General features: G+C 41.8%; 1 protein-coding gene and 1 long non-coding RNA gene across 5 annotated transcripts in view; one reads left to right on the top strand and one right to left on the bottom strand.

Moving 5' to 3' along the window:
* Nucleotides 1-15,226, top strand: part of LOC116666486 — a 43,913-nt gene extending 28,687 nt beyond the window's left edge. The window contains exons 3-4 of one of the 2 annotated variants that reach the window (XR_004323375.1): nt 9,912-10,045; nt 11,649-15,226. This is a non-coding gene — a long non-coding RNA (uncharacterized LOC116666486). The remainder of the gene's footprint in view (nt 1-9,911; nt 10,046-11,648) is intronic. The other variant, XR_004323376.1, reaches the window with a different exon arrangement.
* Nucleotides 976-13,601, bottom strand: TCN1 (transcobalamin 1). Of its 3 annotated transcripts, none has more exons than XM_006193632.3 (9): nt 13,470-13,601; nt 11,034-11,213; nt 9,875-10,015; nt 9,348-9,503; nt 7,740-7,927; nt 4,735-4,921; nt 3,336-3,516; nt 1,848-1,966; nt 976-1,195 (listed from the first exon to the last, which is right to left on the bottom strand). In XM_006193632.3, the coding sequence occupies exons 1-9, from the start codon at nt 13,546-13,548 to the stop codon at nt 1,134-1,136; spliced, it is 1,293 nt and encodes a 430-aa protein (XP_006193694.1). In that variant the 5' UTR covers nt 13,549-13,601; the 3' UTR covers nt 976-1,133. The 3 variants fall into 3 exon arrangements, with proteins under 3 accessions (XP_006193694.1, XP_014422303.1, XP_032345389.1); XM_014566817.2 differs by lacking the exon at nt 13,470-13,601 and adding an exon at nt 12,249-12,385; XM_032489498.1 differs by lacking the exon at nt 976-1,195 and adding an exon at nt 1,713-1,756.
* Nucleotides 15,227-15,446: the final 220 nt, after the last annotated feature.

Genomic DNA, 15,446 nt, shown 5'->3' on the forward strand with positions numbered 1-15,446 from the left:
TCATAAAAGCACAGGGAGAAATAAGGGAGACATTGCCAAAATATTTTAACTAATTCTCCGTAAAGGCCTCTTCTTTTTGGAGGTTATTTTGAATGGGTTACTTTATGCTTTATCTGAAGCACCTTTTGCCCTTTGGCAACTTAAAGGCCCTTCTGGTTCCTGACTGCATGTGCACGTAGCTCAGGTGCTTGGTTAACAGTGTAACCCAGCCCGTGCTGCTCAGACATGATTTAACTTAAAAAAAAAAAAAAAAAGAGAGAGAATTCTGCTGAAATGAACACTGGAGTGATTTTTTTTTTTTTTTTTGCATGTGTATTTTTAAAAACTTTTTTGAGGGTAATTAGGTTTGTTTGTTTGTTTGTTTAATGGAGGTACTGGGGATTGAACCCAGGACCTCGTGCATGGGTAGTGAAATAAAAGGAAAATAAATGTGGGAAAAGAACAGGTGGGACCCAGGGGAGGCAGCTGGAAGAGGGGGTGATACTGTTCCTTAAACTTTATGGACTATTTTTTTTTTAATTCTAGTGGAGGTACTGGGGATTGAACCCAGGACCTCGTGCATGCTAAGCCTGTGCTTTACCACTGAGCTATACCCCCCACCCTCGACTGACTTTTTATGTGTAAACCTTACATTTTACTCCTTCTCCAGAGCTATCTTTTCCTCCCTACCAACTGCCTGTATGAAGCCAATGTATCCACTTGGGTCTTCCTTTGCATCTGGGTTTCAGAGAGCCCAGTCTCCCTGCCAACTACTCCTTGATTTCATTGGCTGCTGCTACAACATCAGACCCAGAACTTGGTCTCTTTTCCCCAGTTGCCCAAGGTCACCCAGACAGTTAGCTGGGGAACCTTGAGTAGAACTCAGCTTCTTAGACATGCTGATCTGATCTCTTTCACTGCACTTCTTCCTGAGGTGGGTTTCTGTCTAATAATCAACCCCTTCTAATGGAAAATGATTAGAACATACTCTTTCTATATTGTTGTTGATCTTTTATTGAACATGCAAAGAGAGAAGCAGGGGTTATTGACTGTCTACTGAGACTGAGATAAATCAGAAGGAAGGCGTGAGACCAATTTTCATGTGGAATTCCACTACAAAAAGATTAGACCCAGATAAGGAAGGTTTCAGTTTATTAATATTTGGCCCAACGAACCTCCAAATTGTCTCCATCTTTGACAACATAACTCCCAACTCCTGAAAAGGAAGAAGAGAAGTGGGTCAAATGATGGTAAATGTATATACAATGGAATTCTACTCAGCCATAAAAAGGAATAAAATAATGCCATTTGCAGACATGGACGAACCTGGAGATTGTCATACTAAGTGAAATAAGCCAAAAAGAGAAAGAAAAATACCATATGATATCACTTATATGTGGAATGAGACAAATGAACTTATTTATAAAACAGAAACAGATTCACAGACATAGAAAACAAACTTGTGGTTACTGGTGAGGAAGGGGGGTTTCGAGAGATAAATTTGGAGTTTGGAACTTGTAGGAACTAATTACCATATATAAAATAGATAAACAGCAAGGTCCTACTGTAGAGCACAGGGAACTATATTCAATACCTTGTAATAGCCCATAATGAACAGAATATGAAAAGGAATATATAGTATAACTGAATCACTATGCTGTACACCAGAAATTAACACAACACTGTAAACCGACTATACTTAAATTAAAAAAAAAAGAAGTGAATCAAATGATCTGGCCACCAAATCATCAAATAATAGGTATGACTCTCCCAACTCCTTGGCACATTCCCCACCAAAACATACACCCTCAGACTTGAATGCTCTGGGCATCTCACTCTGCGGGGTTGTTTGGCACGTCTGCCCTTACCTTGGCTCAGGGATTTGCCATTACTCAGAAGTTCCCAGTAGGTTCTGTCATTATTGTTGGCCTGTATGCCCTGGACAGAGGTGACGTAGGGGCCCCATGAGCTCTCCTCCGTTGTGAAACTGTGGGGGAAAGTGAATGGGTTCTAGGAACTTAGAATGTTCAAAGGCAACTCTGCATGAGTGTTTCTCAAACTTCAATGTACCTAAGAATCACTTGAAGATATTTTAAAAAAAATGCAGACCTCCTGGCCCTATCCCCAGATACCCTGACTCCGTAGATCTGGGCTGGGACCAGGAATTTGGACGTTTCATAAACATACCAAGTGATTCTGTTGCAGGCACTCACTCCACAATCCGTGCAAAAGTTAGAGAAGTGATGCCCATGGTTTCTGCCCCTCCCTCCCACCACAGTAGACACTTTGCCATCAACCATTTCTAATCTTCTACCCAAGACAGTAATTGTTGAAGATACTAAAGCAGCACAAGAAAGTGTTAGCCTGTTGTCCTGGAGGTACTTAAGAAAGGGGAACAGAAAAGGATAATTTATACTTCATGTCTGTTTGTTAAAAAGTGGTATTGTCAATGTCTGTTTCATATTCTTTAGTCCACATTTCTCTGCCTTCCTGGGGACACTTGAAAGCAGCCTTTATAATTATATATTCACACAGACATGTATTTTCGTGTGTATAAGATTCTCTGTAGCATCTTATGTCATGTTATTAGACACAATAAACTACTGTCAGGTTTAAGGAGCCAAATAAGCCATATTTTTTTAGAGGCAAAGTCAATATCTTAATGTTAATATTTGACCTCTCTAGGCTAGGGAACCTTAATCTAAAGTCTACGAATCTCCTGAAAGGTGGGGGGCGGCGTGGAGGAGCTTCTGGGCATTTGTGTGACTTCTGGTTTAGAGGACAAGTTTTGTGCACATATTCATTTTCCTGGGATGAGAATCCCACTCAACTGATTTTCAAAGGGGTCAGTGATTCAAAAATAGTGAAAAACCACTGTTCCAGGACAAAATGTCTGACTTAAGAGGTTCTATTTATTGGAGAAGGTTTACTGACAGAAGAGAGAGCCTGGTACTTACTTATCTACTAAGGGAGCAGTAATTTAATATCTGCTGTGTGCTAGAAGATGAAACATTTCACCGTTTTTTTAACCCCTGCTGTGAGATGTGAATGGACAACAAAGGCACTGACCGAGAAATCTTTCTTTCTTTTCTTTTTTGGTGGGGGGTGGGGAGGTAATTTGGTTTATTTATTTTTTTATTTTATATATATATATATATATATATATGTTTTAAATAGAGGTACTGGGGATTGAACACAGGACCTTGTGCATGCTAAGCATGTGCTGTACCACTAAGTCTCCCCTCAACCCCCAAGAAATGTTTTAAGTGTACTTTATATTCAGGTGCAGAGGTCTTCCTGCTGTGTCTTTCATAATCACATTAAATTCCTTAACCTTAGGTTAGATACAGACATACCAAAATAGAGTCCTATTTTTCTTCTGAGCTGCCTCCATCACATCGAGGAAGACAGAACCATTTTTCACGGTGACACTGGTGGAATATGTTTTATTGATTTGCACGGAGTAGTTGACTGTGATCTTCGAGGGTGAGGCAGTCGGTGTCACAGATACAGGGTCATCAGAGGAGATGTTGAAGTCTACCAGCAAAGACAGAAAAGGTGAGAAGAATTAATATTCAGAATAATACACATGATGTTAGCGTCTGCACACCTCTCCAAGCTCTATCCGAAGACCCCTTTCCTTGATGCGCAGGAGGGTCTGTACCAGGAGCAATCGAGAGGCAGATCTCTCAGATGACTAAAGCACAGATTAAAGCCAGATACTCACCAGCTTGTGAAGGCTTGTGTTTGCCTCAACTTCCAGCTGTTTCAGCAGTACAATTGCCCCATCTCCACTTCTCACAGGGGCTCCTGTTCTATTTTTTTTTTCCTTTGCTTGGTGCAACATACAATAATGCTTCCCTCTTTTTTCTTTTTTTTTTGCCTTTTAATTTTTTCATTAAAGTATAGTTGATCTACGACATTATTTTTGTTTCAGGTGTAAAACACAGTGGTCTGACATTTATATACATTACGAACTGATCACCACGGGAAGTCTAGTAATATCTGTCACCATACAAAGTGATGACAATGTTATTGACTATACTCTCTATGCTGTTCTTTAGACTCCCATGACATTTGTTTTTATAAACTGGAAGTTTGTACCTCTTAGTCCCCTTCCCCTATTTTGCCCAATCCCCTGCCTTTTTATTTATTAACATTTAACGAAAATATTAAGTGCCAGGCCCTGTACTAATCATTTTTACATGGATTATCTCATTCAGTCCTTACAGATACCTATGTTACATACTAGTATCATTTGCACTTCTTACAGTAGAAATCTGAAGCTTGGAGGTTGAACATTTGTCCAAGGTCCCTAAACTTATAAATGGCTGAACCAGAACTGAATTAGATAGAAGGAAATGTCCCCTTTCTTTATACATTGTTGGAAGATTGGTTGTTTGATTACGATTCATGCTGCCGTTTTCTTACAATACTGCCGTATTCTTTCCACATAGATAGCTTATGTTCACTCATCGAGCATAATGACAAGTCAGAGGCACCATACTTTGTTTAGGATAGGAGTAATGCTCAGAAATCTCTCTGCATCCAGCAATCAGAAAACATCTCTTTGTAGAGAGACATCCTTGAATCAAGTCTACCTTATCTGTCAGTGTTTGAACCAAGAACGTCATATACTGCCCCATCAAGAACAAATCCTCAGAGGGTTATAATCCCTGATGACCCAGAAGGACTGAGTTCTATCTGGGAACTGTTATGGTGGAAGGCAAAGCAGTTTGCTTTTCAGTGCTATACCTGGACTGTGGGCACAGGCAGAGTCTTTGTTAACGTCCAGGTAGGTCTTTCCCATCAGGGCAGGTAGGATCTGGGCTGCGGCAGTTGGCGTACGGAATGCTCCCTGAGAAACATTGCGAAGCACTGTGTGAAGAGTTTTTTGGCAATTCTGTTCATTTTCGAAATAGTTCGATGAGACAAAGAGAGCCTAATGGGAGAGAGAGAGAAAGAGAGAGGGAGGGAGGGAGAGAATGAGAATAAATGAAATTTCAGATAAGGGGAAAGCCTACATCTAACTAATTCAGTAAATATTTATTAGACATTGGCTACATAGGAACCCCCTTAGACCTACTAAGATACTTTTCCTGCCATCAAGAAGCTTATAAGCATAAACAACAAGGTCCTACTGTGTAGCACAGGGAGCAATAGTCAATATCTTGTGATAGTCTATAATGAAAAAGAATAAATTGGAAAAAAGTATATAACTGAATCACTATGCTGTACACCAGAAACCAACACAACATTGTAAATTGACTATACTTCAATTTAAAACAAAACAAAACAAAAAACCCCAAAACCAAAAGACAAAGAACTTTGATGAGAAAAATAGAAAAAAAATTTAAAAAGAAGCTTATAAGCTAGTTTGGGTGGGGAGGTGGAAATTGCTTAATAACACAAGTTATCATAGCATCGATGAAAACAGACCTTCTCTACCGTATTCACTCTTGTATCACCTACACGGGAACAGTAGCTGTCACATAGAGGGCACTCCATAAATATTGTTAACAGATTATTGTATTTGCAAATACTAACTACTATATATAAAATAGGTAAAAAACAAATTTCTTCTGTACAGCACAGGGAACTATATTCAATATCTTGCAGTAACCGATAATGAAAAAGAATATGAAAAGGAATCTATGTGTATATCTGTATGACTGAAACATTGTGCTGTACACCAGAAACTGACACATTGTAACTGACTATGATTTTAAAATTAAAAAAAAATTATTTCAAGAGGAAAAAAACCAAGATTATTGTGAACGAGTCCCTGCAATGAATGCCCTAAGAGAAATGTCTAGTGGCACAGCCTTTCCAAAGAGGAAGAGCTCATAAACGTTCAGTGAGACAGAGGAAAGTCCTGGTGGAGAAGGTGATACTTGAACAGGCTTTGATGACATGACGGCATTTCAGGAGGTGATGTGAGGAGGGAGCAGCAGGGGCAACACCATGACCAAAGGGATGGCCTGCCCATAATGAGAGTTTCCGCAGTTTAGTAAAATCTCCAGAGGATTCCTCCTGGTTTAGGAGGACCGGTGTAGAGGGAACTCCGAGGGCCACGGTGGAAGAACAGCCTGGAGGAGGAGGTTGTGGCCAGGTTGATAGACCCTTGAATTTCACCGGGAGGTGTCTGCCATTATTTGCTCGACAGTCGGGAGTCCAGTAGGGTCTTGAACAGAAACTATCCAGGCAGCAGATGTAAACTGAACTGAAGGCGTACACTTATGGGGCAGGGAAAGTCAGGAGGGTATCAGAGTAAGACAAGGACTAAAATGGGCTGAACTTGAAGATGTTGCTCTGTAGTTTCTTAGGGAAGAGCAATCTCCCTTTTTATCTTTTATTAGAGACCCTTAAAGTTAACCAAGCAGTCACCCAGAATTTGCATGATATTTAACAAAAAAACCCACGATCATATTACATCTCCACTTACAAACTGTCTGGTAGACGAGCAGCTCTTGATACTCATGTGAATTCATGCCACTTGTAGGGTTTTAAACAAGACCAAGGCCCACGTTCCACCCCTAACTTTCTGTGTTAACTGGCTTGCGGGGGTGGACACATTAGTGCTGTCTCAGAGCTCCTCCAGGTGATTCAAATGTGCAGCCAGAACGGGAAACCACAGTGTGATATTAATTTCAAACTTAGCAAGGCAGACAAGAGTGTAAGCTGTTAAGAATACAGACAGCCTATATGATTGGATCCGTGCTTACACCATCAGCCTCATCCTGTGATTTTTCCCAAGGACCCTGTGCTGGCTGGGCTGAATACCTTGATCATCCTAAAATATGTAATGTTCTTTCATGCGTTTGGCCTTTGTTCTTGCCTCTTCTCTCTCTTTGAAAGTCCTCTCATCCTGAGTCAGCTAAACAGACCTCAAAGCATACGAAAGCTCCAGTGAATTTTTTTTTCCCCTGTAAACCTTCTTTGATCTCTTCTTGTATCTACCTCTTAGAGTTGAGTAGATCAGCGAGTGGATGCTGGAATAAAGTCTCAGACTTCAAGGAACCCACACAGCAGAGTCTAGGTGTTGGGTGTGAGATTTGAAACCAACCATTTGGACCCCATCCCTGTCTGCATCGCTCTCTGGCTCGGTACTATTAGGCAAGTTACTGGTACTCTGTGACTCATCCTCCTTTTCTAGGAAATGGGGGTAATAATTCTCCCCTCACTGGATTGGTATGTGTGTTAATGAGTTCATGTCAATAAATACTAATTGGGGGGAAGGTATAGCTCAAGTGGTAGAGCGCATGCTTAGCATACGTAAGGTCCTGGGTTCAATCCCCAGTACCTCCTCTAAAAATAAACAAGTAAACTTAATTACCTCCCCTCCAAAAACAATAAAAAAAATAAAATAAATACTAATTGCTGTTACTGCCGCTAACATTTATTATTTCTGTAATAATAACCTACTCTGAGAGGTAAGATGAAAGCATAAAATAATGGTATATGGTAAGTTGTGAAAATGCATTTGTTAGAACAAAAGTCTAGATTGTAGCAGGTGCTAGAATTTCTTTAAAAAATTGTAGTCGGGGAAACCTTCACAGAAGCAATGGATGTGGAAATGTAGGTATTGAAGGTGAGGAGAATTTCATTTCAGGCAGGGGAGGGGAATCACATGAATAAAATCAAAGTTACCATAGGAAACAGAATGGATAATAAGATTATAAAAGGCCAATAAAGAAGGATAAAGATGTTGCTTTCCTCCATCACTTCTTCTCTGACTCCCGTTTTACCCTTTGACTTACCTGCATGGCTTCTCCTGTACTATATGTGTTTCCAAAGAGACCATCTTTTTCCTCAGACAGAGTCTTATTTACCAGCGACTCTCTGTAATGATTGATTTTGTTTAAATCCTTTTCATCTGCTTCAATCTTCCCACTCGTTATACTCCTCTGCACACAGGTCAGAGCAAGAACAGCCATTGCTCCAGTATCTGCCAGGAAACAAAACATTCGTGATAGAGTGACTAACCATCCCACTTCGCCCTGGACTGAGCAATTTCCTGGTATCTGGGATTTTCAGTACTAACAGAAGGACAGATCCTGGCAAACTGGCATGGTTGGTCATGCTAGTTAATGATGGGAGAGAAGAATTTCATGATATAGCAATCATGCCTCCAGCACTAACCTCTGCAATTTTCCGCAATCCTTCCTTATGTTGAGAAGCCATGTACCTGGTACTCACATCTTGGTCATAGAAACACATATGGATTTGTAGGTGCAAATACATGGACAGTCTTCTGCTTTTACATCCTGGTTGTTCTCTCTCTCTTTTTTATTTTTTTTCATCTTTCAGCCATATTGGTGAAGAAATTAAGAAAATCCAGAAAGAGGCACCAGACAAATATGTCTTTGTGAGGTTCCAAGGTTTCCATCAGACTGATTTAAAAATAGCATTTAAGAGAATTGTTGTTCAATCAGCCTCCTTAAGGGGTTAGGATGAGACAAGGTGTTGGAAGAAGGGATGATAAGGTCTGTTTTTCTGCCTCATTACTTTGTCCACTCCATGTTCTTCAGGCATGGCACCTTCTCTCTCTCAGAGAAAAAGGAGTACAAGAAATCTCAAGTTCTCCTTACTACCTTGAAATACTGAATGGTGATCTTCTTTGAGTGTGTTGGAGAGAAGTGAGCTTGGGTATCTAGTTCCCTAGGGGCTGAACCCCAGTTCTATCTGTCTGAAGGGGACTTCTTTTTGGATGTGTAAGCTGATCCAGTGGAAATTTTCTGGTCCTTCTCTATGGTGAACACACTATTGATCATCATATTGGGCTTTACCACTGGAGAGGTTGCACTGTTCAAGTAAACCCACATATCCAAATGGTCCCAGTAGATTAGAGAAAGATGAAGGGTTAAGATAAATGAATTCCACTGCATTCCTTTTCTCAAACGCTTATACTTCCCAGACGTCTTTTATGACGATTCTCATGATCTATCCTCATTTTACAGATGGGAAAATCAAAGTCAAGAGTTAACATCCATTGGTTACTCAAAGAAAAGGAGGAGTAGGAGCCAGATCTTTCTACCAGACTGCATATTTGGAAAGAGGCTTAAATAGAAGTCAGTATCTATTCTAAAAAACATTCTCTTCTAAGGAGACCAGGGTCAAGAGGAGAGAAAAAAATTCAAGTACTTACTGGTAGAAAGATTCAAAGGACAAGACCTACTGGTGCCCATTTCCTCTAAACCAAGGGAGTTGGGTTTTTTTTTTTTTAAAGGGGTGGGATTAGGTTTATTTACTTACTTATTTATCTTAAGGGAGGTACTGGGGATTGAATGCAGAATCTCATGCATGCTAAGCCCCCACTCCACCACCGAACTATATCCTTTCCCTGGGAATTGGGTTTAATGACTCACCTACTGAGAAATGGCCACCAAAATAATAGTTTTTATTGTCAGGAGTGAAGCGGTCAACAATTTCAGTGACTGAGTAGTCCCCACTGAACAGACACAAGGCCAAGACGTCCAGGCTGAGCTGGTAATAGTTAGTCAGCGGATTGCCATTGTGTATTTCTGGCAGAGAGAAAAGACACACCTTACTCAGGAAAGTGGTACCGGAATAGTACATTTTCAGTTCATTTCTACTTCCTTTATTTCCATTTCTCTACATTTAAAAAGAGGTATATTGTGTGTGAGTGTGTGTGTATTCATCAGCCTATAGAAGGTAGTGCTTGACGTAGGGTCCACACTCTGTTGAACATACTTGAAAAGAAAATTCAAGACGCATGTTGAAAGGAGGAAGAAGGGAGAGTGATCTTCCAAGGTGTAGGGGGATGATTGAAATGAAGAGGAGCAGAGAAGAGTGGAGGGAAACGGCACACAGTTCTAAATCAGCAGAAGAGAAAAACAAGGTTGTCCAGGGTCTCTGAACTTTTGATTCTCACCCATATTCTCAATTTCTGCTTGGAATTTCTCTTCTAGTTTTCTGACCAGATGGGCATCACTTATAAACACTTCATCGGTGTTTTTACATGCTCCCAGAGCCAGAATAATCAAGGCAAGCTGTCCTGAGGTTAAGTCGGACCCTGAAAAGAAAAGCACTCAAGTTAACCAAGGTACATGCTCATGATTTTTATGGAGCTCCTGTCTTCCTTGTGCTTACATGCCTGCCCCTTCTTTCTCCAGTGCCACCGTGTGTTTTATTGTTCTGTTCTTTATCCCCAGAGCAGAGGCATATTTTTTTTTTTAGCAGTAAATGCAAGTTAGATCTTACTTTTCCCCATGAAATTATGGGCTCTTTTTGGAAGCATGCCATCCTTATAAAAGTGAACAAAGAATGAGAATAGATAAATAGCAACACCTTGGGATTTTCTCTCCTCGTGGGTACCATCTTGCCGGGATGGGAATAATTTTGGCTTGTATGCTCTGCCGTATGGAGTACCAGAACTCTCCTAAATCTCACAATAATAGGGTTAGGCAGGTGGAAGTGGCTTTATTTCCTCTCCTACACGTTAGAAGGCTGAGGCTCAGTGTGGACATGAAAGGCTCAAAGGGGAGCCTGGTCTCCGATCCAGCCCACATCTCCATCGCTCTGTGGTTGCCTCTCTGCTGTCAGCTTTCCTGAGTGTGGTCCACACCCCTGTCTGGAGGTGACTCAGCTAGATTATACAATAATCGAAATGGATGAGAGTCTATACTTTCTTTTGCTTTTCCTTCTTAGGGAAAATGATTTTCGGGGCCCAGAGAGAGGGAAAGCTTAGCTCTAGAGCAAGTGGCAGGGCACTGATGTTTGGAGCTATCTTTTTTGTCACCTCACTTTTTTTTTTAATTTCATGTGAACTTTATCTAAAAAAATACACATGTGTATTAGATTTTTTAAAAAATTAGGTAACATGGGTATATAACATTATATAAGTTTTATGTGTCCAGTGTTTTATTTCTGCTTCTGTTTGCCTCACGGTTTCTGTTCACCTCGAGTTTTCTACAACTAAGATGGATGTATTGTGGATGCTCTGGACACACAATTTTTTAGGACTCACTGGAGACAATCTTTATCGATAGGTAAATTTTTCCCTAAGTCTTCTGGGGAATATGGGCACTCACCTTTCCTTTTCATATCTTCTTGGATTCCCTGGGTCAGCTGATGTTCTAGGCTTTGGTTCTGAATCCCAACAAGTCTGAGGGACAGCAGGGTATTGGCAGCTTGGATTCCTCTGGTATATTTTGAATTGACCATTGTGCTTAGCAGAGGCTTCAGGTCAGAGTAGTTTTCTTTGCTTACCTCTGTGGCCAGGGAGGGAGGAAATAAGAAACACACTCATAAAATATTAGGGCTAGGAACTGGGACGATATTAAAAGGCTTAGTCACAGATACAGCACAGACCTAGACCCAGCCAGAGGCCCCTGGCATTTTTGCTGAAACAACACGTAGGTGGGCCTGGGGCCCCACTCTGCCAGGTATTGCTTTTTTGCTAACCAGCATGGAAGCATTGCATGTTTTAACAAGTGTTTCAGCCTCACCCTTGTGTCCTGGCAGAGTATCAGTCCTGCCTGGTAGATCTAGAACCATCACCTAATTTGAGGCCCAGAGAGGGTCTCCTTAAAGGGACCTTGGTAATCGGAGCCATAACTGAGACTACAGTACACGTCTCCTGGCTCCCAGCCCCTAGCCCAGTCTGCTTTCTGGATTCCATGATTTCCTTCTCTGTCTTCTTCTAGTTCAACTGGATTCATACTGAAGAGAAGAAGAGAGAAGAGGAAGGAGGCAAAAATGCTATGTGTCATTGGTAACGACTGACTCCCAAGCTGCATGTCTCACTGTTCAACTGGCCAGACACCAGGATTATTATTCAGCAGCACACACCCTCTGGAAAACTTCCAGTTTCAGCCTACAACAAGCCAGAATCCCAGCAGCAAGGACGGAGGGAGTCACATTACACTGTGGAAATAAGAAGGGAATCCAAAGCCATTCCCCACCACCAGGAACTGGAGGAGAGTCGGAAGAGTTAACTATCACTTCAAACACTTCTAAATAGACTTTGACCATAATCCCAAGAAAATCCTGTCCATCTCCGGATTATCTCATAGGTTTGTGGAATAGTGAGAACACAAACTCTGGGTTCAGGCTGGATTCTTTGCTACTTAATTCATAACTGGGGGTAAGTTATGTAACTTTCTTGACCTCCATTAAAATTGTGAATATTAATGCTTACTTCATAGATATTGGATAAGAATACTGTACTTATTATTACCCCAGCTCAACTCGAGTTTCTATCAATATATGTAGAGATTCTAGGAAATGGTATTTCCCTTGCCCACCTTTCTTCACTTTAGAGGAGAGAGTCAGGAGGATCTGAATGGAGTGGTTGTAGACAGGTCATGCTTTCTTACAGGCACAATGGGACAATTGTGAGTCATCTCTGAGATTTGGTGGAAGCATCCAGTTCAGCAGATTTTCTGGCACTGAAATAGACTTTTTAGTTCCTAGTCAACAACTCAAATCAGCTTCCTTAACCATTAAAGACAAAGTTAATTATTTTGTGCAATGAATTAAACTTCAAAGCCTCCAGAGAGACCCTCTATTCTTCGGATACAACAGAAGAAATGAAAGGCCAGGAAAAAAAAATTGGAGTTGACCACTTCTGAGCATTAGCCCTTCTGCTGCGGTGCTGATCTCTTCTTGTAGGCTAGAGAGTGCCAGGAAGATGTAGCCACAGATGGCACCGCAGAGTGGTTTGAAGCTCAGATCCAGGGCAAAGACTTGGAAAAGAGAAATCATGCACCTGCAAGCTGGACCAGACTTTAGGCAATCATCTGCTTCAACACACTTCCTTGATTATTCTCCATTTAAGAAGCTAGAAAACATCAGAAATAGTAGATCATTTGGCTACTAAGGGGTCAGACTAGACCTGAACCCAGTTTTTCTTTCTCTCACTTAGTATTTTTTAAAAATAGAATCACACACTCTCTGGAGCCTATACCCCGAGGAGAGATGATGGGGCTTCTGCCCATGTCCTGTGGGGAAGAGCTGAAAAGAGAGAGGTGTGTAGCTTGGAATATCTAAACTCAGTAAGGACAAGAGAGCTGTCTCCATTATTTGAGAGATGATTAACATTTTTTTTTCTGTGTAGTTACAAGGAGTTAACCCAAAACCCATGGGTTGAACTTCAGAAAGAAAGTTTGCACCTCAAAATCAGAAGATTCCTTTCCATGATCTTGAAAAATTTTTGGGATCGTGAGTTTTCTATCACTGACAGTGATCAAGGGTAGGAAGTCACTTGGTAGGGCTGTTGTGGCCGAGAGGCTCTTAGCATAGGAAGAGGAGTCAGGCAAGTTAACATCGAATCTATGATCCCTCTCAAGACAACGTACGTTGTGGAACTTGCCTCACCATCTCCTGCCACTCTTCACGTTACTCATAGAGTCCAATGCAGAAAGAACTGGAATAGGCTTTTTTCAGGTGACTCTACACAAAGTCCCATGTCAGTAGCCTTTAGGAGACTGTCACCCTAGAGCAATTTTAGCTCAAAGCGTACTCACCGCAGATCTTGCATAGTTGGCCTGGGATAAGGGAAGACAGTAGGAGCCCCACTAGGGGCAGCTGGTATGATGGTCTCATCTCTCTGACAGTGTACGAGAATGCGCAGGGCTTGGCTGGCTTTTTACTGGATGATGGACAGAGGGTAGTGAGGGCTCCTCCTTCAGTTTGCCTCAGCCTCTTTCACTCAGGCAAATATTGAGCAATGTCAGGAGGTGTGGTCAAGTGTGCTTGTCCAAATAATGTAATAAACCAGGAAGAAGTCTTGAAAGGTATGGTCAGGGAGAATGAAGCAATAGTTTTTCTTTGTTTCCTATCCCAAACCTTCAGGATCCACACTTCTTACTTCAGCCCAGTGAGAATAAATTCTGTGAATGACTGTTGTCAGCAATGTTTCCTCCTTTCCCATTCCACTTTGTTATATTTTATTTATGTCTCTTGAGAGATTAGATTTGATGAAGGGAAAGGGCTTATAACACATAAAAATGGAAGTAGAAGTTTTAAGTCTGAAGTTGGGGCAGGGAGGGTGGGGAGCCTGGCACACAGGAAGATCTCTGGCATAGTGGTTTATGACGTATGATTTTTCTTCCCTAAGATAGATGCCCCGAGAGTTTTCCAGCCCAGGAGGAAACCCATGAGGATATACATCAAAGCTGGACTTTCGGTGTGCCAGGAAGGATGCTACCTGTGAGAAATGTAGTCTATCATAGTTCTTCCAAGAACTATTAGAGAATACTCTCAGTTTGGTTTTAAAATGTTTGTTCTGGGTCAGCAAGATGGCAGAATAGGAGGTCCCCTGTTATATCCTACCCAAGCAATAATAATTTTAGCAGCCGTTCATGGACAGAACTTCCTGTGTGGAAGCTTTGGGTTCCAGGTAGGAGGTTGTGAAACCCCAGTGGAGCCATCAAGGAGGCTGTATTGAGAAAGCAAACCTGAGAGTGGGGGTTCTAGCTCAGTGGAAGAGCACGGGCTTGGCATGCAGGAGGTCCTTGGTTTGGTTCCCAGAGTCCCTGTTAAGGGGAAAAAAATTTAAAAAAAGAAAAGAAAAGTGAAAAAAAAAAAGTATATGATCCTTAAGAAAAAAAAAAAAGGCAAACCAAAGAAGACAGACTTGCATTCATACGAGCGAAAGCACAGATCTGCCAACTCTAATTTTTCTTCCCGGCCTGTTATTTCCCCTGTTGTTTCCTGACAAGGAAGGCTCATTGGCCATGGTCCTGGCGCAGACCCGAAAACAGCCTCCTCCCCTAGGGGACCTGGCTACAGCTCAGTTTGGCCTTGGTCCTGTGAACAGTACCATCAGCCAAGGGATGTCGGAGAAGTCATGCCCACCTGAGCCTTGGGTAATAAGCCTGCCATCTTGGTTGGGTCTTTGGACCCCAAAGCAGCCTGTGACCTGGATCTAGCCTCAGCCATGGTCTGGGAGCAGTCCTGCCAGCCCAGGGATGTGGCAGGAGGCGTGCCCATCAAAGTTAGGAGGCAGGCTCCCTGACTTTGATTCAGCTGTGGATCCTGAAGGGACCCTGAGACTTGGCTCCAGCCCCTCTCAGCTGTGGTTCAGGGCCAGTTCTGTCCACGCAGAGACCTGCCCAGTGACCCAGCAGGAGCCATGATCATTTGTGTGCCTGGTAACAAGCCTGCTGTCTGCAGACCCAACTGAGAACCCAGCAGCAGCCAGGTGACTAGTTCTAACCTTGTTTGACTGATCCCAGAGGTAATCGCATCAGCTCAGGGGCCTGACAAGAGAAAATCGTTACATATCAGAAACAATATGTAAAGACGAGGACGTGTTTGCTCCTTCAAATGTACAGACACCAGTGTGAGGCCACAGAGATCCCAAAGAAGCAGGCAAACACGACACCACCGAAGGAAACTTACTAATCAATAGATTGAACAGACACATACAAAAAACATAGGGAAGAAGCTCCTTGACATTGGTCTTGGCAATGATTTTTTAAATTTATCTTTTTATTGAT

Source organism: Camelus ferus, chromosome 10 (assembly GCF_009834535.1).
Source record: "Camelus ferus isolate YT-003-E chromosome 10, BCGSAC_Cfer_1.0, whole genome shotgun sequence".
Lineage (NCBI taxonomy): Eukaryota > Metazoa > Chordata > Mammalia > Artiodactyla > Camelidae > Camelus > Camelus ferus.

Bases quoted from the DNA above. Each gene is read 5' to 3' on its own strand.
- TCN1 (XM_006193632.3), bottom strand. From the start codon at position 13,548: ATGAGACCATCATACCAGCTGCCCCTAGTGGGGCTCCTACTGTCTTCC. The intron at 3,517-4,734 runs GTATAGCACTGA...CTTTGCTGGTAG, and splicing joins TGCCTGTGCCCACAGTCCAG to ACTTCAACATCTCCTCTGAT. The intron at 1,196-1,847 runs GTAAGGGCAGAC...CTTCCTTTTCAG, and splicing joins TGGCAAATCCCTGAGCCAAG to GAGTTGGGAGTTATGTTGTC.